This window comes from Zophobas morio, unplaced genomic scaffold (assembly GCF_036711695.1).
Source record: "Zophobas morio isolate AGI-343-1 ecotype UQ-CSIRO unplaced genomic scaffold, CSIRO_AGI_Zmor_V1 ptg000007l, whole genome shotgun sequence".
Classification (NCBI taxonomy): domain Eukaryota; kingdom Metazoa; phylum Arthropoda; class Insecta; order Coleoptera; family Tenebrionidae; genus Zophobas; species Zophobas morio.
Genome location: NW_026972112.1, coordinates 9,805,837 through 9,830,873, shown reverse-complemented (window position 1 = coordinate 9,830,873; position 25,037 = coordinate 9,805,837). Strand labels below are relative to the sequence as shown.

General features: G+C 35.5%; 1 protein-coding gene across 29 annotated transcripts in view; it reads left to right on the top strand.

Annotated features, from left to right (window-relative positions):
- The window catches only part of LOC135124490 (microtubule-actin cross-linking factor 1), a 158,559-nt gene that overhangs the window by 70,061 nt on the left and 63,461 nt on the right, over positions 1–25,037 (top strand). For 27 of the 29 annotated variants that reach the window (XM_064049565.1, XM_064049563.1, XM_064049575.1 and 24 more), the window contains exons 2-3: positions 2,394–2,612; positions 13,446–13,507. In XM_064049565.1, the coding sequence (XP_063905635.1) occupies positions 2,477–2,612; positions 13,446–13,507 (198 nt within the window). In that variant the 5' untranslated portion in view covers positions 2,394–2,476. The remainder of the gene's footprint in view (positions 1–2,393; positions 2,613–13,445; positions 13,508–25,037) is intronic. The other 2 variants (XM_064049570.1, XM_064049564.1) reach the window with 1 other exon arrangement.

Here is a 25,037-nt window from a genome sequence, read left to right as displayed (position 1 = left end):
TGTTAGGTGTAAAATTTTGATTTTTTTCCCAAAAATCTGGATCTCTAGGGTAAAAGTTCAACACGTATTTATAAATTACACATGCAGCGTAAGGTATTCTTTTCATTCGGCCAAAAATGTAAAATGACGTCAGCTTTTTGGGGTGGGAGGCATAAACTGAACATTTTTAACTAACTATAACCTTAAAACATTTCAAATATTTCAGAGTATTCGCTTTTGCAGTTTCAAAGTTAATAACCAACAAGTGCAGGAGCACTCATCTTATTTTATAAAAATTTAATTAATATTTATTCATTTACACGATATCCGTAACATACATTAAAATGTGACAGCAGTCGGTCCGGCAGTTTCGAACTTTACCTGCCTAATAAAAATTGACACAAACGACAGACATGCAGATAGACAGACAGACGGAAACGGCAGACCAATTTTTTCGTACTCTCGGAGTCATGAAACGTCGAGAAAACTTGAAAGTAATCAGTCGTTTCGTTTTTTTTTTAAATTGTCCGTAACTTTTGTACTTTCATTTTCAACAATTTTTCGTTCAACCCTTTTTAACAGCATGAATCTGTATTTTGTTGAAAATAGATCAAATGGTGTTTTGGTTTAGAAAACGAGAAAAAAGAAAGAAGATTCAGTTAATACGTACTGTATTTCCAAAAAAAAAACAATTTTTAGACTTACGTTTTCCAAAATATGGGTGAACTTTCGATGTTTAATGTTCCATTGGTGAGCTGTGAGTGAATTACGTTTTGGTGTTTTAGTTTCTCAGATTGGTTAGTGTTTCCAAAAAATCTTACGAGTTCTTAGAGGTCGCTTTATAATGAAAATGTCTGTCCTGATTTTTTTTTTCAAAATTGACTACACTTTTCTTCATTTATACGATACGCAATTTGATTGCAGGTTTCATTACGTTGTTGAAATTATTCCAAACCTCCCTCTTTTTGTTTTGTTCAAAATTTGTGAAGTATTTCCAAAGGATTCATATGTGTATTTATTGGTTTATCAAAAATATTAAACATAGTAATCTCGGACCATGTCATAATTTTGGCAAAAATCTGGAGTTTACAACAAAAATTTATTTCATTAATATACCAACTGTTCAAACTATTTTCATCCATTTGCTCCAATCGTATCCCAAAATGACATTTCACCTGCATTAAAACCACCAGTGAGGTAGATTTAATGGGGTGTTTTCACCCTTCTATGAAAACGCGCAGGAACTCAATCCTGCTGAAACCATAAATTTTGTGGTATTTCAAAATTAACAATTCGCTTCAGCCGAAAAAAAATCAAATCGTAAAAGCGGTCTATACTTGTTTTTTTCTCGAGCTTTTTTAAGAGGCGGCCAATTTTTTCTCAAACAAGGAAGGATTTTTTCTGCATTCACCATAAATTAAAATCGTATCAAGTTTTTTCTTCATCATGTTTATTTACTTATGGAAAACTTTTAATTTCGACAAAGACCGTATTATTATTAATATTATTTGAGTACATTAATTTTTGACAAGCAATCGACATTCAAAGGTTCGTAGATGTTAAAACTTTGATGTCGAATGTTTTTGATAAATCTAAAAAGAAAATAATCAAGGAAAGCTGAAAAAGTGTAGGTTTAGTTAAGCTCATTCCTCCTGAATCACCCTGTATACGAAATTAAAAAGTACGTCTTCGAGTTCAGAAAACTTCTTATCTCAAGATAAAATCACGTCTGGAAAATTCTGTTCTATAGCATCGTGACATGTAGAACTCGCCTACACAAGAAAATAGTTGTTGTGAAACCCTTTAAGTCTAGTTTTTTGAATGGTTATTCGCATAATCCGGAAAGCTTTCCGATATATTTTTTTCTGTTTTTGGGCACAGTCCAAAATCAATACATCTCGAATGCTTTTAACAAACACAAAACCATGTTTGACAGACAATATCGTCACAGAACCATTAATGATTTGCACATCCACGGAAAAAACCGTGAATGCAACTTTCATGACTTCTGCGAACCATCATCAAGTTTTCACTACGACTCTTAAATCTCAAGCGATTATCTTTTTTCCAACCGTTGCGTCACACCAACCCATGACATCACGCCCCATTCAAACCGCTCCAACCTCCCGGCCCAACCCCAAGGCCACATCCTTATCACCGCATCCCTCCCATTCTCAATTTCGCCAAATTTGGTCACCATCCCGGCACGTTCTGCCTCCTCCGTGCCGATCCACATCCCACCTGTCCCATATACCATCGTAACCCATTGCCACCATAACTCGCGCTCCGCTTGTCAGTCCCGCAACGACGGTCGGCGCGCGCGCGTTCTTCAAACAAGTGCCATAACACGTAAAGAAAGCACCTCAGCAGCTCGCGCCCAAACAGAAATAAACGCAACTTTGTGCTCCGTTTAGGTAGAGAGAAGTGAACCGACGACAACGAAACGAACAACGAACATCGTGTGATTTGTGTTGGTGCGGTGTGATGTTTGAGTGAGATGTCAACACAAGCGTATTATAAGGAGAGGCTGGGGTTTGACCCCAGGGAGGCTATTTACGACGGCCCCCCCGAGAAGTATAGGAGGAAGGACGAGAAGCCCCATGGGTATGAGGAAAACCTGACCAAGTTTAAAGGTACTATATGGGATTGTTTTATTGAGGCTACTTCAGGTACGGTGGAGGGTGCAAAGAGTAGCATGGAGGTGTCTTAACCGAGTGGGTTTGCACTAATTGGAGTTTTTACAATGAGTTTTATAATAGCTGCTTCCAGAAATTTACGCACTATAAGGGTTTACGTTATTTAAGTTATATGTCAAATTTTTTTTTTTTCAAAATTTTTGACTTGTAAAGTTGTAAGAGAAAATTTAGAATTTAAGCAATCTGCGAATTCTGTGACCACAGTTGTCATGTTCAGAAATTTTGGACTCACCAAGTTTTTTCAACCAACGTTTTGATTTTTCAATTCGTTAAATTTAAAATTAATTTTGTGCCTAGTGCTTGACGACAAAATTCAAAGTGTAATGTCCTGGACAAACATTTTTTACTTTTTAAATTCATTTCTAATTACACAGATTTTAAGCTGCTGTCACCCGAAAACCCTTGTTTCGTAATTGTCTTTTACTTTATTTATTTATTTGCAAATTTAAAAATAGTTGACTTTGTGACATTGTGTTTGGAAACTAGAGAAGAAAATCGCCAACAGACAATGAATGACACACAGACAGTAGTGGGAGTCCTACTTTTGTTTTGTTTAGCTTGTCATAAGTCAAAGTTTGTTAAATTTCGTGTGATTTAGTGGTGCGTTAATTTCTTGGAGCAGCTTATAATAACATGCTGTTTTCCAGTAGCGGGTGCTGCTGCTGCATTACAAAGCAATTTCAGACAACTTCAGTGTTTTTATTTATTTTATTTTTGATATTCAAGCATTGCGTAATGGCATCAAATGTGCCCTCGATGTAGATTGTTTGTGTGGGAGGTTGGCCCGAAATGGTCGAAAAGATTAAAAAAATGATCGGATTACGAGAGAGATTGATGCTTTCTGCATACATACGAATACAAAATTAAACTTCATGTTGAAATTGTAGATGCTATCAGGGAGAGCATTCCGCTTCAAGGTGATCCGAGTTCTAATCCTGGTTGTGCAACTGGGTTCATGTTTTCATGGTACTGGAAATAAGTGGGTTATTGGGATTACCCAAGACGTGTTTGCTGTCGAGTTGGTGGTCACTGGTCGGGCGTAATGGTGTTTTTTGAATTCCGTTTAACATGTTGAGATTTAGGTGCTGAATATGGCGGTGGAATTATAGCATGAAGTGTACCACGACCGTTTAAGTTATCTATGTAGATCTACATTTTTGCATAATTGAGTCTGTTAGTCTGATTCTCATGCTAGATTTCTCGGAAACTTAATAGTTATTATGCGAGTAAATTGCGGATTTCTTTGCATCGCTGGAATTTTTGGAATTTTGCGTTTGTTTGAGCTTCTGTGTTATCTATAATGATTGGAGAAATTTGTTCTTATATTGAGTTAATGAGGGGCAAAAATGGTACAGTAATTACAAAATAGGAAGAGAGGGAAAAACTCCTCAATTTGGTCAATAGAAATGTGTTTATGATATTGGACTATTTTTTTTTCTGTGGTTAACGTAAAGTAATCTTGTCATATATTTCCACTATTTTGAGTCATGTCAGGATGTAGATAGTTTAATCTCATTGTTAGTGATAACATTTTAATATTAAATAATAATTTATTAACGAGTGTTACAACAATGTAGTAGTTTTTCTTTAAGGAGCCGAAATAAACAAAATTTGAAATTTCTAACAAAATCGGCAAATATTGCTTGTGTTTTGTGCAATTTTTTTGCAAAAGTTTTTATTCTTTATTTTTTTGGCCAACTAAATCTTTTACTTTGTTAAATTCAAACTGTCGTGTTTTCGGTTTGAGTATTAAATTTAATTAGTTTGTTTGTTTTAGCACATTCAAAACATCTGAGAGTATACCAAGAGCTTTCACAATTTTTGAAAATATTGTCTGGTGAAAATTTATTTCGAACCAAGTACCTAGTATTGCTTTAATTTTTTCGAAAATCTTAAAAATTGGCAAAATTATTAGAGTTAACCAAGTAGTATCCGTAATTGTAAAGGCTTATATTAAAATAAAATCTATTACATTTAAACGTAATTCTTTCGGTTTCGGTGTTTTCATCTGGTCATCTGTGCTTTTTTGAGTCCTATCCAGGCTGGCTGAATATATAATACGTTAATTATGTTATAAACTTTCTGTTACTAGTTTCAAGAATAAATTTAAAAAATTTACGAACTCCAAATGTAAACAACAAAGATTTTAAATACTTCGCCAAACATTCTCGGGTGTTCGTGGAAGATTAATCATGAGTACAAATTAATGCAGATGTTTCTAGTTTAATATAACACAGTAGTGAGAAGAGACAGATGCATGACTGTGGAGAAATTTGTTACATTGTTTGCCAGAATGAACATTTTTTCATTAAAAAAATCTATTCTTGTAAAGATTGTCACTATTCCAAACTGTGTAATAAAAAATAACTGAGATTGATTGATTTTGTTTGACCAAACATCTAAAATAAAATACAGGAAGTCCAAGGTAAGTTAAAAATTGTAAAGCTACATCGTCATTTTTGACACTTTCACCTCCTGTTTGCAAAATACATAAACCGTCAATGTCATCACTTGAACTGCGAATTTCTTATTGAAGGTATTTGCATCTTAGCCGTTAACCATAAAAACAAACACAACGTTTGCAATCTTTAATATCGCATATTTGAAAAACTTCGCAAACCAGTAGAGTACAGTGAAAGAACTCGGAAGATCACAATTCGTTTTTCTTGAACGTAACGCACAAGAAGCTAATTAATTAGCAAACTATAACTGTTTAAACTATCATTAGTGACACATAATTCCTGAGCTCATATCCTGTGATTATGCGAATAATTGTGGGAATCCAGATAAATAAATTATTGTTATTGTAAGCGTCCGATTCTTTTCCTTTCCTGGTGACCGTAAAGTCAGCTTAATCAGAAAATTATTATATTTTATGACTGGTTCGGTATTTAGCATTATGTCTTGAAATTAACAAAGGAATGGGGACAAGGTGCTGTGAGCTGTTCCATATACCGTGCATCTGAGAAAAACAATCACCAATTTTTAAGTTGCTGATACTATTTCCACTTACGATTACCTCACTGTGGTACGGTTGCGGTTTGTCGCGAACGATGATAATTTCTGGCAAGTGCATCATGAGTATAAATAGGTCTTGGTTGAGGAGATCTAGAAAATTTGGAGACGTCTTAGAGTAATGACAATTTTACGATGTTTTCCACTAGACGAAACAAACATGTTTTTGTTCTTATCTGTATAGTGGTTTGATGGAGTTCCAAAGACTGACACTTGCGAGTTTACCTGAGTTGATTGGTAATAAACATGCCAAACAAGGGATGTTTTCGTTATCGGTTTGGAATTTGTAATGAAAAAGTTTCTATTCTTATAACGGAGTCGTATTTCTAAAATTGATAAAAGTGTGTTTTGTCGGAATAAACTTCGGTGAAAAATTTACTCTTGACCCTGTTATAGTTATTTTTCACTATCAGATTTAGTTTTGATAAGGCAAGTATTCACGAGGATAGATAAACGATACATTTTTTCCTTACAAATGTCACCTATTGTCAACAAATCATAGCGGTTGACAAAAATTCAACATGATATCGCATAAAGGTGAACTTTGTCGTTAAAAGGATCGACTGGAAAAAATGTGTTGCAGCTGAATAAAGATGGAAAATTTAGGTGCACACGGAATCGCCTCGTGGACTAAATTTTTTAAAAATACATTCAAATGTTACAGCTTTTAATATTATTATCACTTTTTGTTGCTTAATGTTTATCCAAATTTCAATATTGTTTTCAAATTTATGCTCAGAAGTTCATAGGTATACGGAATTGATGTGCAACTTTTTGTTGTTATTGTATAAAAGTCTTGTGTTGAATTTTTCGTTTCGTATTTATCTACATAAAAAACTTGCTTGGTTTTAATTTGTCTATTTTATTTTTGTGTTGTGTAATAAATTTATGACTTGCGGGATTTTATTAGTTGTTTCATTTGACGTAATTTTTCATGGTATTTTACCTGATATTTTATCAGTTGATATTAATAACACGGAGAAGAATTTTCTCCCAATTAAGTGTATGACGCTAGAGTAGTTTATCTTCTAATCCAGTTTTCTGATTCAGTTTCAAATATTTTCAGTGTGATTCACGTGAGATGATTTCATGGAATATTATTTGACACTTCACAAAAGTTATGAAAATTTTCCATTATTGTTCTATAGAACTTGTTTTAAAAAAAAAAATTGATTTCCTTTTTATTCAGTATTTTTGTCTATTAATGATAATGTGAGCTAGAAAAAATGCAAGTAGTATAAAAATAGTAGTAGTATGCTTACCTTGTAAATCGAAAAAATAGTTTAAGACCATACACTCAAATTATGTTCAGCTGTGCAGAGTGTTATATTTTTAAGTCGTAACACACCACTTAGTTTTTTCAAAAATGGAACAGTTTATACATTTTAATATTTGTATTTTAATTGACTTCTTCTTAGCCTTTATAAGCAACATTTATTTTTGAAATTCCACGACAACGACGAAAGGATTCACAAAACTAATCGCAACAGGCTTATTTTTAAAATTTGTGATAACATATTTTGTAGAGGCACAAATTGAAGGTACGCGTTTTGTTGTGGTGCAAATAAAATTTATCTTATTAAGTAGGCTTATTAAAAAAATACGATTTTCAAATATCGTTATTTCAGTTTTCTTAAATAGAACACGCTATACTTTCTTAATGTTTTTTATTCTGTTTTTTCTTCTCTTTTTTTATTAGTATTTTCTGTACTTAAAGTGATTAGTTATTTAAGAAACACACTGACATATCGAAAGAAGACAATTAAAAAAGAGTAATATGCGCTAGTAAAATACAAGGTGTTGTGTTTGAAAAGAGTGAAATATTGATATTTGAAAATTGTAATGTTATACATTTTTTATAAACACCTTGTATATTAAAATTTTGTTAAAATATTGCAACAAAGATCTTCAAAAATTTTTGTGAACCCTTACATAGCTATAAAAATTTCATAAATAAACATTATATACAGGGGTCTACTTAAAAAAAAAACTAAGTTATATGCTATGCCTCAAAACAAAACACTATGTAGAGTGAAAAATAATGTTAATATAATTATGCTATTCAAAAAACAGTACAACTTTTGTCTACTTTTCTCGCTTAGTAGCTCACCCTGTATACAGGCTGATTAATTTTTCATTTCTTAGTGTTGGTAAATCACAAGTGATAAAAAAATATTAATTCTGTTAAATAGCTAAAAGTTATACTCGCTTTAAGTTCAATTTTAGTCATAGTACAGATTTTATAAATTTAGACATTTTACAGAAGAAATAAAAATTTCTAAAGTAATTGATATCTGAGATATTTCAAAACTATGTGAAACATATTTTTTCTCTAAAGATTGATTTTCTTTTTTTTTCAAAACTGTAACTGTAACTGTAACTCAATTCGTATTGCTTACTGCGATTTACAGTAAAAAATAAAAACAGAACTTCCCTCGTTTCTGGTTTCACCTTTTTAAATAAATTGACTGATTCATTAATTTTTTTGGTCACACTGTATATGCAAATCTAAAAACTATGAATGCAATGGTGAGTTACAAGTATAGTGTGATCATATTTTGCACATTTTCGAAAGAATTTATTCGGCAAAATTTTGAGATGACGTAATCAAATTTTTCGGGTTGATAAAGAGATACATTTTGATTAAAAACTTAACATGCTTACAATAACTTCACAACATTAAGATTTCAAAGTACATATTCAGTTTTGCAATTCTTCATTTAATCAATAAAATAAATTGACTCAGTCTAATTTTTTTCAGACACCCCGTATAAGCTAATTTAAAAAATTTAATGCAGTGTTAAATCACAAGTATACACTCATCATACTTTGTACATTTTATATAGGATTGATTCAGCAAAATTTTGGGGTGACGTCATCAATTTTTTAGGGGGTTGAGCAAATAACTTTGAACAAAAATTTACCATACTTATGATAACTCTAAAACATCTCCAAGATTTAAAAGCATTCGGTTTTGCAGTTCCTGCTTAAATAAAAAAAAATTATTCACGCATTCATTAATTTTTTTGAGTCACCCTGTATATGCAAATCCAAAAAATATGAATGGAATGATAAATCACAAGTACAGACTCATCATATTTTATACTTTATAGATAGGATTTATTCGGCAAACTTTTGAGTTGACGTCATCAATTTTTTGGAGAGGATAAGTAAATATATTTTGATTAAAAATATACCATTCTTATCATAACTATAAACCATCTGCAAGATTTCAAAGGATTCGGTTTTGCAGATTCCAAATTAAATTGCAAAAGGTTTCCAAATTTTGATTTTTTTTTAGGACAATGTTATTTATACATATTAAAACCCATTTGCTATGTACAATTTTGAAGTGATGTCATCAAATTAGTGGTGGGGATGATTAGACAAATTTTGGTTAGCGTTTTACCATCTACATGAAATTCCTAATATTAATACAAAATTTGACAACAATCGGCCCATATGTTTAATAAAAATCCGAGACGGCAGACAGACGGACAGACCGACGGAAACGGGCGACCTATTTCTTCGTCCTCTAGGGGTCATGAAAAGTCGAGAAAATGTAAAAGTAGAGGGTCGGCCGACGGACTCGATTACAATACTTCCTTTGCTTACGCTCGAGAAGTAAAAATTAGTCGCTCCGTGTTTCCAGTTTTTCCTGTGTAATTTTTCTCTGTGTCTGCATTATTTCAACTCTCATTTTTAGTGCTTTTTTTTCTAATTAATAAATTCGAGTTATTTTCGAAAACTTCATCTTTGTTAAATTTAAATGTCAAAATGTTTTTAACCGATTTTTGTAATTAATTGAATTAATATATTTTTCTGTTCCTTGCAAAATTTGATTTCAGTTTTAATATTTTGCGCGTTACGATCATGTACCATCGGTGGAAATAAAAAACTGGAACACTGAAAATTTTGGCATTGTTTTTCAAAAAGTTTTTTAAAATGAGTATGTTAGGTAAGTTTTTTTTGTTGTTAATGTCTAAGTAATTTAACTATTTATCTTCTCACTGGAATGGATTTGACTAGATTCAACTTCTCTCAACATTGACTGGACTCTACTGACTTGCTTCCGACAGTGGTCTCTATTTAAATTATCTTGTGTTCCTCTGAATAGTTCGCGAACGCCGCTTCGAAGTTTTTCTGGAGCTCACCATCGAGACTTCCTGCAATCCGCTCCAGGCGTTTTTTTAGTAGAATGCCGCTCGGTTGTCGTCACCGATGATGAGTCAGTCACTCATCATCGTCATACATACTAGAAAGCCCTCGAGAAAACCCTTAGGCGTCGTATGAGTTTATTTCGTAACACTATGCATTCAGTTATGTTTTCCAAAAGTGGTGATTATGGTTAATCAATTATTACGCTAAATAAGGGCCAAGCTTACGTGGTTTAAATAAAAGTTATCATTTTTCTGTAGTGGATGAAACTGTATTTTAAAAAATAAAAAACAATATGTGTGAAATAGAACGATTTTTCATGTCCAAAATAAACTGAATAATAAAATAAATTATGTTTTTGAAAAAATAAATGGTGTAGATTCGTTTATAAGTACTGCTTAATTATGCCGTGCTCATATGACAAGTTCCGCATTCATTTATTGGGTTTACATAAAATATAAAAATAGCATGCGAGATTCTACTTTTCAATTTTAATTTTCAACTTCCCAGCTTTTTGTTTCATGGTGCATTAACATATTGTTTTTTTTATAAACGTTTATAGTAATCTTTTATTTTCAATTTGTTTTTTCCTCAGTCACATTTCTGCCCTTTTTTTACCTGTCCTTGCCCGAAAATCCGCCTTTCAATAACACCATTTGCCCAACATTTCAATTTAAATCAATCACGCACTGACACTCCGGCAAATTATCTCTTCAAATCGAATCTCTAGGTAGTCATTACTCAATTTACCAGGCATAATTAGAACTGGAACGAAAAATTCAATCGCATAATTACCAATACCACGTGCATACGGCAACGTTTCCAGAGCCCCCCAGCCACCATTTGCATTTCTAATTCCGCCATTTTTTCGATTCGCGGTCAAGCTATAAATAACCCTATCTCGTGGTCGATCGAAAAAGTCGCCCCTAATTTGCATTCTTACGTAACAATTAACCGCTGCTGCCTCGTTTTTCCGTCCAACAACATTATGTTAATCAGCCTTCTTCCCGTAATGTTTATTTTGGACGCTGACTACGAGCAAATATTGAGACATGCTAATGACATTTCACGCATCATTCGTAATGACGGACTGCGTTACGTTACTGTTACGTACGTCCATCCGGAACCAGCGAGTGTAATAATTTAATAACCCGGAGGCTGTACGCTTTAAGTAATAACAAAAGAATTTTAATTTATTCCGGGTCGTAACTGTAGACGATCATGGCGGTAATGTGAAAGAGGCTTATGTTTGATATCTCGAGTGCATGTGGAGTACAGAGGACGCTTTGATTTTTATGAGTCACGTGGGCGAGGGCGCCAGAGAGCTTTATGAATTTTTGTATTATTTCTGTTTCGATGGATCGAATTTCTCTGTCGGGTTATGTTTAGGAGTCGATTCATCTTTATCTTAATTTATGCATCCAATGTGTTTGCTCATTCTTTAGTGTCATTTTTATTCTTGTATCGCAAAGTACATTTATCGTGACTGTTTAGCATTCAGGAATTAAATTTTTACCAGGTAGAGGTATTCATGTTGTCAAGTCAACCAAGACGAATGGAAGATCATTATTTAATTACGTTAGTAGTAAATTAAATATTGACGGATGATGAATTATTAGCAACTATACGTGTGATGGATTTATTCCTTTGTTATTAACAATTTGCTGTAATTGGTTAACTGTTGCGGCACGCTTTGTTGTGGCTACTAATTTTCTAAAGTTCGTTGTTTTTGTGCTTGCTTTATTAATTTTGTTGTGTTTGTGGAGTAATGATCAGTTTTTTTTTTGAAAAATTTGGTAGATAATTAAATTTAATTAAAATGTACCCACGATATTTGAATCTGATTATCTGTTGTGTAATATCTGGTAGCTACACAACGCTCTTATGGGAGTAGTTTGTGTTTGAGTATTGTGTGTTGAAATTTAGCATTGTGTCAGCTGTCCATAAATTGGAACAGATATCTGATCTGATAAATATGATGTTCCCATATTGAATTTGTTGCGCCGCAGACCGTTCGATTGTGTTAAAGTGGATTTAAGTATTGAGAGAATACGTCACGTGACTCTTTTTTGTAGCCTTGTTCATTTCGTAACTTGTTATTTGTCTATATTTAGTGCATTTTTGATTATTGTCACTCCAAATTGGATGCTTTATGCGAGCTTTTTTGCAAATTTTTGGTATTTTTCGAAAAATAATTTTACATTTTTTACAATTCAATTGTTGGTGCCGTTTTAAATATACAAGGTGAGTCAAAAGCGCGTGTTTCTCGGTACCTCATTGAAGCTAGAAAAAGTCTACAACCAAAGTTGTAGGGTTTTTGGAGGTATATAAATTAAAACTATTTTCTACTATCCAGACCGTTGTTTTTGAAGTGCAACATGCAACATATAACTTAGTTTTTTAAATGGAACAGCCTGTTTGTTTATTTTTACATGCCTTAAGGTTAAGGCCTAACGAGCATATTATTTTATTTTTGCAAGTTGCCAAGTTACTCCAGTTTTTTATTGAAAATTTCGAACAGTGCAATAATTCACAAAAAATTGCAGCAAGGTGTCTTGCAATATTTTACAGAAGGAAAAAGAAAGATATGTCCATTGTTGTAGCATCGTTAAAATTGAGGTCTAATGTTCCGAATGTTTATTAAAAAATATAGTTTTATTTAGGTTTATAGAGCGCGCTCTTATTGACTCACCGTGTATATTGTGTGCAATATGCAATTAGAGAAATATAGAGCAAATATCGAATAATGCGATGGCGATGGTTAGATTGAGCCAACGAGCACTATTATTAAATTCCATTTATTTAACCACTTCTCTAATTTGTTTAAATTGCCTAACCTAATTTGGCAGTGCGTGCAGTTAAAATGCGGGTTAAATCAGAATTCGTGCGCTATATTGTTTGATAAAATCTGCTATTATAGAATTATAATAAACGTCTGAACATGTCTGCGGTTCACTTTTTAAAAACTTTTGCCTGACTAAGTAGTTGACAAACTGTTACATTATAACAATTTATTTTTTAAATTGAAGGTATTTACTTTTGACTTTCTAAATTTTTTTTATTTTACCATACTTTGCAGTTGCTAATTTAAACTATATGGAACCTTCAGAGTGAGTAATTTATAAATATTTCAGGTACGTATTTGGGTAAAAAATATCTCAGAATTCGAAAGTATTTGCTTCGTTGTATTCCAATAACAGCGTTTAACTTTTACCTTTCATATTCACTTATTAGTTCAAAGTAATGACTTAAACCAAGTTTACAGCATTGCAGCATGGTTAACCATGACTCGTAAAAGGATTTATTTATGGGTTTGTACTTCGCCGTGTGCATTTTTGACATTTTACGATCACAGAATCTATTAAATCTAGAAATATTTATTACAAATCGGAGCAAATATAAACCAAGCAAACCGTATATTACAAACACCAAACTTGGAAACCACTATAATATTATAATGGAAAGTTATTACTTATTAGTCAACTTCCAGTTAAGCTTCTTAGCCGCTAATCCGCAACTTGTGTGCCAATTAATAATTAATCTAACATTCAATCACCTCCAAACCGCCAAACCCTAAATTGTCTTTTTCTTTTCCAGACGAACGCGACGCAGTTCAGAAGAAAACATTCACGAAATGGGTCAACAAACACCTAAAAAAGGTAAGACCTGCGTTATTGTTACTTCATAATTCATTATGACACACCATATTCCATATAAGTCGATGAAAAATATTATCGCCATAACCGCTGTCCCTTGTCGCCTCGCGCTTTTTTTCAAAGGAAACGGATATTTAACATTACGAATGGCGTGTTTGATCCTTTCGTCATACGGATGTTTGCGTCCTGACACCTCTTGTGGCTTCGCGCCTGGAAAACGAACTTCTGCGGAAAACGCGCTGTTACGACAGATCTATTTATGTGGAAGTCGTTGACATCGACTTGGAAATTCGTTGAAGTTCACGGCACAGAAATAATTTCGCGGCGGGGTAAAAATAGAACGGACATCGTGCACTGGCTGACCAGACTTCCGGACCGGCTGGGTGCAGAAGTCCAGAAGCAAGTTCCGGAGACAGAGTCTCGAAGATCCGGATCTGCAAGACATGGAAGATCGTGGGAGGAGGATTTGACAAGGAGAAGCGTTTAACATTTGGACGAGAGAAACGCCGGCTGGTTTTGCAGTTCTGGTTTGTTACTGTGAGCATTGTCTGCAGAGGAAGACGATAAGATCACTTGTACCTTTGGGGCAAAATTATAGGTGCTTGAAATTGGAATGTGGGATTTTAAAAGTGAATAACCTGGCGTCTAAGATTAGGAACAGTTGAACGATTGCAAATTAGAGAGTGGACCTTCGGTGTTTTGGCGTTTCCGGTCGGTGTTGGCTTATGCTGTGCAAGGCCGCCGGTGACGCAATATGCACACATGCACGATTTTTAGTTACTAGTAATTATTGTCGTCTCGATATTTTTATTACTCGTAAAAATTATGAAGTCGTTAGTAAAAGTAGGTATCTTGAAAATGGTTTAATACGGAACTGCAACTTTTTGAAAATAACACCTGTGTTCTTACTAGTGTTCATTTCTGGTTCTTCGCATCGACCCCATCGACTCACTCCAATATTTCAAACATTCTCTTCTAGGTCGCTCCAAGCCGTTACTTATCTCGATTTATGAAGCCGCGTCTAATTGGCGTCCTCCAGTCGCTAATTAGCGCCGATTTTTCGCTCATTTGAATGATTGTTCCGAAGAAAATCGCCCTGACTCACTGCCGGTAACAAGATGTTAATTACCGGCGACGTGATATTCCTGGGCACGTTTGTGATTTTTCGTGACGTCGATTCTCGTCACATATTCTTGCTGTTGTTCCTCGAATGCTGATAATAATGACGCCGTAAAAGGTAATATTTTGTGGAGTGAATCAACACGTTATGATTCATGGTCCGACGACGAGCTTTCTATCGCCTACAGATTTCGATCGAAATTTATTAATCATCTGTATGGTAATTTTTGGTTTTGTTTGTTGGGACACCCTCGGATTGTGTTGCATTGTTTCGTCACGGAGAGGAGTGCTGCGATGGTTATTCATGCGATTCTGGGCGAAGAGGGTTACGTAATGGGTGAGAGTTCGCGGGGGATTGGGTCGTTGGTAAAGTAGCCGCCTTGTTTGGGAATGATTGATTTGGAAAAGATTTTGCGATTGTTGATGCTGGATTTTAGGCAGGAAAGGTGAATTTTGGAAAATGTAATTGGTGTGTTTTCGTGAATTTGTGGGAGAAATGCGGAAGAAAAATTTTGCAGGTTTTGAACTTGTCAGGTCAGATCAGGTTAAAACGAGTTTGAAAGAATCGCAGAGATATGTGATGATTTTTGAAAGAATTTTAAAAATAATCGTCTGGGCCTCTGGTGTTTTGCTTTTAAAAAAACTTTAAAGATTTTCCAGAACCTCTGGTGTTTTGTTTTTTTAAAGTACTTATGTCGAAATTCCCCATTGTATTTTTAACAAAGTTTTAAAGAAATTCAGAAGCACCCGATGTTATATTTTTGATAGGATTTTAGACATTCTTGGGGTCTCCTGTTGGTTTTTTTTTAGAACGAATTTTAAAGAACCTTGGGTATGTTTGGTGTTTTATTATTGAATGAACTTTAAACAATTTCAAAATTTTCAAGCGTTTTATTTTTGAAAGAATTGTACAGAATCTTGTGGGCCTCTGGTGTTTTACTTCTTAAAGAACTTCAAAGAATCTTCGAGATCCCTGGTTTTTTGTTTTTGAGAAAATTTTACAGAGTCTTGGGTCTATTGTTGGTTTGCTGTAGAAACTAATTTTTAAAAACCTGGGGGATCTTTGAGCTTTTATTTTTGAAAGAATTTGAAAGAGTCTAGGGTCCAGTTTATTAGAGAATCTTGAGGGCTCCTGTTGATTCATTTTAGAACGAATTTTAAAAGATCCTGGAGATCTTCGCTGTTTGATTTTTCAATAAAGGAAACTTAGAATTCCTCAGCCTTTTAATTTTTTAAATAATTCTAAAGAATCTTGGGAACCTCTGGTATTGGTTTTTGAAAGAATTTGAAATAATCTAGGGGCACCCAATATTTAGTGTCTTAAAGAATTTTAGACATTCTTGGGGCCTCTATTGGGTTGTTTTAGAACGAATTTGAAAGAATCTCGAGGATCTGTGGTGTTGTGATTTTGAAAGAATTTTAGAGCATCTCGAGGGCACCTGTTGGTTTATTTTAGAATTATTTTTAAAAAAATTCTGGGGTATCCGTTGTTTTATTTTTGAAAGAATTTTAAAGAATCTTGGGGATCTCTGGTGTCTGGTTTTTAAAGAATTTGAAACAGTTTTAGGGGCTCCCGATGTTTTGTTTTTGAAAGAATTTTAAATAATCTCTAGGACCTCTGACAGTATATTTTTGTGAGAGTTTTAAAGAATCGCAGGATTCTCCAGCATTTTATTTTTGAACGAATTTGAAAGAATTTTGGGGGTACCCGATGTTTTGTTTTTCAAAGAATTTTAAAGAATCTTGAGAAGTCTTGTTGGTTTATTTTACAACGGATTTCAAAGAATTCTGGGAATCTGGATGAACTTTAAGGAATCTCAGAATTTCCCAGCCTTTTATTTTTGAAAGAATTTTAGAGAATTTTGAGATCTCCTGGCTGGTTAGTTTTTGCTACAGTTTTAAAGAATACCAAGCTTCTCCAGCGTTTTATTTCTGAATGAATTTGAAAGAATTTCAGAATTCCACAGAATCGTATTTTTAAAAGAATTCAAAAAAAAATTTGAGGGGCATCGGATGATCTGTTTTTGAAAGAATTTTAGAGAATATTGACATCTCGTCTTGGTTTCTGGATTCTGGATTCTGGATTCTTAATTTATGGGGGCTGACCGTAGCCAGCCGGCACTTAGGCCTCGCCTTTGGGCCCATTGTACCTTCCCCAAGTCCATATCAGGGTGTTTTCCCGCTCCTCTACTCGTCAAGCCACCCAACTGCTTGAATGTACTTGAGTAATGCAGAGGGTGGAAACTCCCTGATATTTGCCATACTAGGCCAGATGTCCCCTAGTATGGATTCCCTGTAGGAGGCTAGGGCTGGACACTCACGAAGAATGTGCTCAGCTGTTTCCTCTTCTTCATTGCATCCACGACAGATTGGGTCTGTTACCACCCCTATCGTATATAGATGTTTGTTAAACTGGTAATGTCCCGTAAGGAATCCTACCAGTTTACGCAGTTTGTCCCTTGAAAGTGAGAGATAAAATTTCGTCAACTTACGGTCTGGTGTCGCCATACAAGCTCTACTATGCCGACAGCTGCTCAACTTCACCCATATCTGCTCATGGCGTCTCTGGGTATATTGCTTTACGAGTTCGTTCGAGAGGGCGACCGAAGGCGTGATTGCCGGTTCGGGTCCCCAGAAGGGCATGCGCGCGGCTCGCTTCGCCATCTCATCTGCCCTCTCGTTTCCTTCGTTGCCACTGTGTCCTTTGATCCAACAAAGTTCCACACTATTCCTCTGCGTTACATACTTTAGCGTTTGTCTGCACTCCCAAACCAGCCCGGATCGAACCATACAGCTGTCCAGGGCTAGTAGTGCAGACTTGCTGTCAGTAAGTATGCGTATTGATTTGTTGCCGATTTCACGTTCAGCAATGATTCTAGCTCCCAGTATTATTCCCATCAGTTCTGTTTGTAAGACAGACGTGTGGGTGCCAAGAGGTACACTGATTTGTGCGTTCAGTTGTTCGGAGTAGATGCCGGCTCCTGAACCACTATCTGTTTTGGCACCATCGACATAGATATCTATGTCGGCTCGTCCTTCTGAATTATCATTCATTGATATTCTATATGTCTTCTCATATATTAATTTTGTGCCCATTCGGTCACAACCCATCCTTAACAAGGGTATTCTGTTGAACGCCTCCGTTAAGATCCGAGTGTGCTTCGTTGTGCGGCCTTGTTTGTTCCATACTCCCAGAGAGTGAAGTCTTAGAGACGTCGTCATTGCCGCTTCCTCTATGTAAAGGTTAAGAGGTGCTAAGCAAAGAAGAGTCTCCAGAGCCGCTGTGGGAGTGGTCCTCATTGCTCCTGTAACACTGAGACACGCCATTCTCTGAACGTGTTCAAGTTGCAGGGCTGTTGTTTTTTGTCTGGCTCTGGGCCACCAAACTAAAGCTCCATAGCACAGCATCGGTCTGACTATTGCCGTGTAGATCCAGAGGGCGATCTTGGGATTTAAACCCCACGACCTTCCCACCACCCTACGACATTGCCAAAGAGCCGAGCGTGCCTTTTCTACTTTATCATCTACATGCTTCTTCCAATTCAGTCGCCAGTCCAATACAACTCCCAGGTATTTGACTTCGTCCGAAAGTTGAAGCGTTGTGTTAAATATTTTTGGCATCTGTAGTGTGCCAATTTTCCTTTTCCTGGTGAACAGGATTAGTTCCGTCTTTTCTCCATTAACGGAGAGGGTATGTCTGCTGCACCATTCCTCGACTATTTTTACTGCAGCTTGCATTATCTCACATAATGTATCTGCGTTTTTTCCTGTTAGCAGAATGACTAGATCGTCCGCGTATCCAATTGTGTGGTATCCAAGATCATTGAGGCGTCGTATCAGGCTGTCAACGACAGTATCCCACAGTACAGGAGAGAGAACTCCTCCCTGAGGACATCCCCTGTCTACAACAGCCTCGATCTCAGTGCCACCTACATTAATCATTACTTCCCTGTTCCTCAGCATACCGGCCACCCACCTACTTAGGGTGAGGTCCACGTCGTGCTCTCGTAGGGCTAGCTCTATGCTTTTGAAAGTCGTTTTATCAAACGCTCCTTCAATATCCAAAAACATTCCTAAGGTGAAGAGTTTGTTCTCCATCGCCCACTCTATACGGTTTACAACTGTGTGTAGGGCCGTATCGGTGGATCTTCCTTGGATGTAGGCATGTTGGTTCGGATGTAGAGGTTGCTTGCTCAAAGCAGTCTCCCGAATCTCTTTTTCGCTTAGTCTTTCTAGCGTTTTCAGCAAGAATGATGTTAAGCTAATTGGTCTGTAGGATTTAGCCAAAGTGTAATCTTGTCGTCCTGGCTTAGGTATAAAGATAACCTTTACTTTTCGCCATGCATTCGGTATGTAGCTGAAAGCCAGACACGCCCGAAGCATTGGCAACAAAATAGGGCGTAGTCTGCTCATTCCCCTCTGCAGGAGGGCGGGATAAATACCGTCAACTCCTGGAGATTTGTATGGGGAAAAGCTGTCCACTGCCCACTCCAGTCTTGCCTCCGTGACTACCTTTGCAGCCAGCGCCCAGTCCTTCGGGGAAGGTTGAGTACCGACTACATCCCTTTTGGAATGGGAGGTAGTCCGTGTGCTGCCTGGAAACATGGTCTGCAGCAAAAGTTCTGCGGACTCTTCTAAGGTGGCTGTAAAGGTGCCATCTTCTTTCTTTAGGAAACCTAGTTGATGTGTGTGGTCCTTCGAGAGAACTCTCTTCAGCCTTGCGGCCGAAGCAGTCGACGTTATGTCGCTGCAGAAGGATCTCCACGTTTCCCGTTTCCTCTTTCTTAATTCTTTCTTAAACTCTTTCCGGTGCTCTTTATAGGCTTCCCAGTCTTCAGTTTTCTTAGTGTTTTTTGCTCTATTGAAAAGTTTTCTTAGCCCCGATTGAAGTAGGCTGAGCCTTCGGTTCCACCATGGTGTACCTTTGCCCAGACCTTCCTTCTTTAGGGGGCAACTTTTCTCATACGCTGACATTAGAGAGTCGTTGATAATGGTCAAGGTTTTCTCTATGTCTTCTGTCGAACTGTATTCTGTTGGTATAGACTGCACGGAGGTCCCCAGTCTGTCGTCCAGTTCTTCGTTGTATAAAGCCCAGTTCGTCAGCCTAGGGTTCCTGTACGTCTTTATCTCCATGTCTATACATTTTGATGTATACATGATCCATCTATGGTCTGACACTGACGCCTCTTTAGAGACGTGCCATCCCATTATATATTGTGAGATATCCCATGTAGCCAGTGTAATATCTATTACTGACTGACTACGTGATGTTACGAAAGTTGGTTCGCAGCCTCGGTTGAGAATCTCTAGATTTGTTGATAAAAGATATTCAGCTAGTGTTCTTCCTCTATCATTAGTGTCTTTGCTCCCCCACAACAGACAGTGGGCATTCGCATCGGCACCGATGATGAGGTTTATATTTCCGGTATCACAGTGTTCCACCAAGTTCGCCATTTCCCATGTTGGACATGGTTCCTGTGCTCCCTGTGGTAAGTACACAGATGCTATTACCAGTTGCTCTTCGCCTCTTCCTATGTTACACTTAACATTTACCGCAGTCACATCCCTGGAGCTGACCTGAGGTAGGAGGACGGCTTTAATTTTCCTCGGAATGTAGACGCATGTCCTTGGAGATTCTATTGTGGTACCTGAAACAACAGTGCCATTTAAATTGCTCAACCCTGCGATCCTGGATTTTACAATCCATGGTTCTTGGATTATTGCTATAGTGTTCTGCATCTTGTCTAGACGACGACACAAAACAGTCGTCGCCATGCGACAATGCTGCAGGTTAATCTGAATGAAATTTATCTGCTGCAGCGCCATCTCTGCAACCAAAAATCCCATAATTGTCCTAGGAGACACGAGGCACATGTCTCAGGCGGGCCCGCCCCCACTGGTAGAGGCTTGGTTTGTTATAGAGCGAATTTTAAAGAATCTTGGGGATTTGTCTTATTTTTGAAAGAATTTTAAAGAATCTCAGAATTTCCCAGCGTTTTATCTTGAAAATAATTTTAAAAAACCTTGGGGACCTGTAGTATGGGTTTTTGAAAGCACTTGTACCCGATATTTGGTTCCTTAAAGAATTTTAGAGATTCTTGGGACTCTGTTGGGTTGTTTTAGAACGAATTTGAGAGAATCTCCGAAATTCTGATGTTTTGGTTTTGAAAGAATTTTGGAGCATCTAGAGGGCACCTGTTGGTTTATTTTAGAATTCTTTTTATATTTTTAAAACAATTCTGGGGTGTCCGTTGTTTTATTTTTGAAAGAATTTGAAAGAATCTTGGGGATCTCTGGTGTCTAGTTTTTAAAGAATTTGAAACAGTTTTAGGGGCTCCCGATGTTTTGTTTTTGAAAGAATTTAGAGAATCTTGGGGTTTTGCTTTAGAAAGAATTTTAAATGATCTCTAGGACCTCTGACAGTATATTTTTGTGAGAGTTTTAAAGAATCGCAGGGTTCTCCAGCATTTTATTTTTGAACGAATTTGAAAGAATTTTGCGGGTACCCGATGTTTTGTTTTTCAAAGAATTGTAAAGAATCTTGAGAAGTCCTGTTGGTTTATTTTACAACGGATTTTAAAGAATTCTGGGATCTAGTCTTTTATTTCTGGATGAACTTTAAGGAATCTCAGAATTTCCTAGCCTTTTATTTTTGAAAGAATTTTAGACAATTTTGAGATCTGGCTGGTTAGTTTTTGCCACAGTTTTAAAGAATACCAAGTTTCTCCAGCGTTTTATTTCTGAAGAATTTGAAAGAATTTCAGAATTCCACGGAATCGTATTTGAAAAGAATGAAAAAAAAAACTGAGGGGCATCGGATGATTTGTTTTTGAAAGAATTTTAGAGAATATTAGCATCTCGTGTTGGTTTGTTTTAGAACGAATTTTAGAGAATCATGGGGATTTGTCTTATTTTTGATAGAACTTTTAAGAATCTTGGAGTTTCTCAGCGTTTTATTTTGGAAATAATTTTAAAAAATCGTGGGGACCTGTGGTGTTTTGTTTTTGAAAGAATTTGACGCAATTGGGGGTTCCCTGTGTTGGATATGAGATATTTAAACACGATTAAATAAAATATGCGTGCATATTTAGTATTTGAGTTTTGTAAAAATCCAGATAAAATTTAAAGTAGAACAAAAGTTTTGCATAGAAAAAAAGAAATACAAAAATTGAAATGTAGTAATCTGTATTAGAGATTTCCTTTCCTACTTATAGGTGTCCCAGTTAATAGTCCGTAGCCTTACATATTGAGAACGGATAGAGATATTAAAATTTTGTAAACCCCATTGTTTTTAGTTTGAAGAGGAAAGCTTAATTTAGTACGTTGTAAATATTTTGATACGGATTACAATGATACACAACACCTAGATATTTATTTAATTTTCAGTTGATAAATAAAATGTATAAACAAAAAAAAAAAACACGAAAGTTGAGTGAATTAAAGGATTACCACCATTTTATCGCAGTTCCAACATATGCTAAAATAACTGCTTTTGAAACAGATCTTGTTGATTGTAAAATAAACTGAGTGATTTATTTCAATCAATGTTTATTCTTTCGTTTATAAATTCTATATGTTTTATCAACTGAAAACGAAATAAATATCCAAGTTAAGAAAATATACGTTACAATTTAAAAAAATATTGGTTTGCGTCGCGACGTTGACGCCATTATGTATATTATATTTGCATTATTTATAATATTAAGTTTTCCCTTTCAAGGTAAAAACAATGGGGTGAAGAATATTTTAATATTTCTATCCGTTCTCAAAATATAATTCCGCTGAGTTTTAACTGGGACATCCTGTATATGTAAGTGTTACGGAATTATTTAATATTAATATAAATCACTGATGGCATTCATAATAATATCAGATGGACACATGCGGAATTAAATATTTGAAGTTTATTTTTAGATTACATCGGTACACCCACTTACGTCTTTGACCAACACATAAGAATAATAAAAAACTATTGGTAAATAATTTTCGGAAAAATATTATATTCAAACTGTCAAAAAAAGCCGCATCTGTTTCCTTGGATGGATTTGCAACCTCGACCTCGTCTCGGCTATGAAACACCAACAGAGTATTGACAATGGTATTAATATTAATACTAATATGCAGGTCAATACAATATCATTAATTAAACACCCCTCTGTGAGAATTTAGTCTAGAATAGCTCGACCCGACACAATTCGGAATACGACGATTGGTGGAGGCGCCGGTCTAGACAACCTCTCTTCGCCCCATTTCTCCACTGACCCAGACGAATCCCAGACGGGTTCTCTCAGGCGCCGATTTCAGTTCCTGGCACCGAGCCAACACCCTCCAAAGTCTAAAACCAGTCTAAATCACTGCGATACCTCTGCGGAACTAATCGCTATTGGTTTCAGGCCATTACCTTGGCTTAATGCACCGAGTCCTGATTAAGTTATAATCATACGAGAAATGCAGGAAATGTCAGCGGGTTTTGCATTATACTTTCTCTTAACTGCGCGTTATTCCGATTTAATGTCTTGCAAATACTACTTCCACAAAAAAAGTCCAGTTAACCGTGTTTTAACAATTCAAGTGGCAATCCTGCGTTGTCGTTTATTTTTTAATCTTACGGCATATTGGCGACGCGTATCATTAGCAGAGCAGGATTGCCAACCAAAATTTAAAAACACGGCCAACTGTAATTGCTTTTTTTCGTCTCTTGTCTGAAACGCCCCAGCGTGTTATTAAAAAGCGTGGGAGGGGCTGAGAGCATCTAAATTTGATGTTTTGAATGAGCGATGGCGTTCTTATTATATTCGGTTGACAAATTGTTCAACTTCTTTGCGTAACTTTCTCGTTTATTTCGTGGGTTGCGTTCAGTTAGGGATTTTGAAGTGTCGGAAGAATTATTAGAGGTATTAGTTTTGGTGCCGGCTGGGGCACGAGTGCTGTGCTTATTTGTCATTTAATTATTTTCCGACGTTTCTTGTGATTTGCTTTGAGTTTAATAAGAGTGTGGCTTTTGAAGTTGCGTGACTGTTTCAAATTGGCTGTCTTTCGAAGTTTGCTCTTTGTGCTTGTAATGGAATTTTTAATTGTTTTTCACTGGTTGTTTCCCCTTTTTAGATTTTGAGACAGCGGAGTTTTTTAGATTATCAGAAATAAGGAGAATATTCTTTGCTTCTACAATCTTAATATTCACTATCTAAAAATGATGTATCGTAGATGATTTCATCAAAGATTTTTTTTGTTTAGAATTAATGTATGTCTATAACTAATCGAATCCTATTAAGTAAACAAAAAAGACAATGTTGAGTCGTAACAAATGGACGCAATTGTATTCCTCAATAGATACGATAAAAAATATTAACAATTGTGTCTATGCATATACTAGACTTCTTTTCAAAAGTTCGTTTCAATAATTCAAAGCGGGATAATTAATTGTCCACGAAATTTACAATTCATTAATTTGTTGTTTGATTTAGTTACGCCTTTCCATTCTTAATCCGAATGCAATCAATGACGTATTGTAACTGCGCATTTAAAATTTTTCAAATTACCTAGTTCAGAAAATAAAGTATGCAGTAATAAGTCTCTTAGAACCTTAGAACCGAGCCAGGGCGAAAATTTAGACCTTTTTTGAAAATACAGTGTGTGTTTTTTTTAGTAAGAAGGAATTAATAAGAATTTACTCTATAAAATTACACAATCATTTTTATTGTTTGTTCAAGAGTGTAAGCAATAAAATCGTTTCTAAAACAAGGAGCGAAGACCGGTTTACTGAATGGAAATTTTGTATTCTAAAGATGCCGTGTGAAATTTAAATGACAAAAGATTAATAAAAAAAAAAAATGTAGAACGGCAAACTTCGGAATTTTGATTTCTAGGGTAACACCAAACTGCGCCGATTTACGTGCGTCGACAGTTGTATCTTACCGTGAGAATTCTTTTCGTGGTGGAACTTCTGCATCTGTGTAGTCAAAAATAGCACTTACATAGATAAATATATTACTTTTCAGTATTTAAAGGGTACGAACAAGACTGACTAGTGTTATATAGATTGACATTTAAATAACTTGGGGCTGAATACATTATTTTGTTAGCGAAAAATTGAATAATATTTAATTTAACTAATTGTATGACATTGGTAGCATTGCCGTTACTATTTAATTTTTTAAACAACAAAGTTGTCCATGTGTTAAAACTTTGAAATAAACTTTTTTGATAAAAATTAACATTTTATCTTTTTTTTTTTAATATTACATTACGATCGTGAAGAATTTGTTTAGAGTTTTAATTTTCGATTGGAGGCAGTTCGATTCAAAATTGTAATTAACCATAAAATTCACAGCGGCTCAATTTGGTCCTCCTTTTTGGATAACAGGTTTTAGTTGGCGCAGTTTGGATACATAGATTTTTTTAAATATAATGCCAT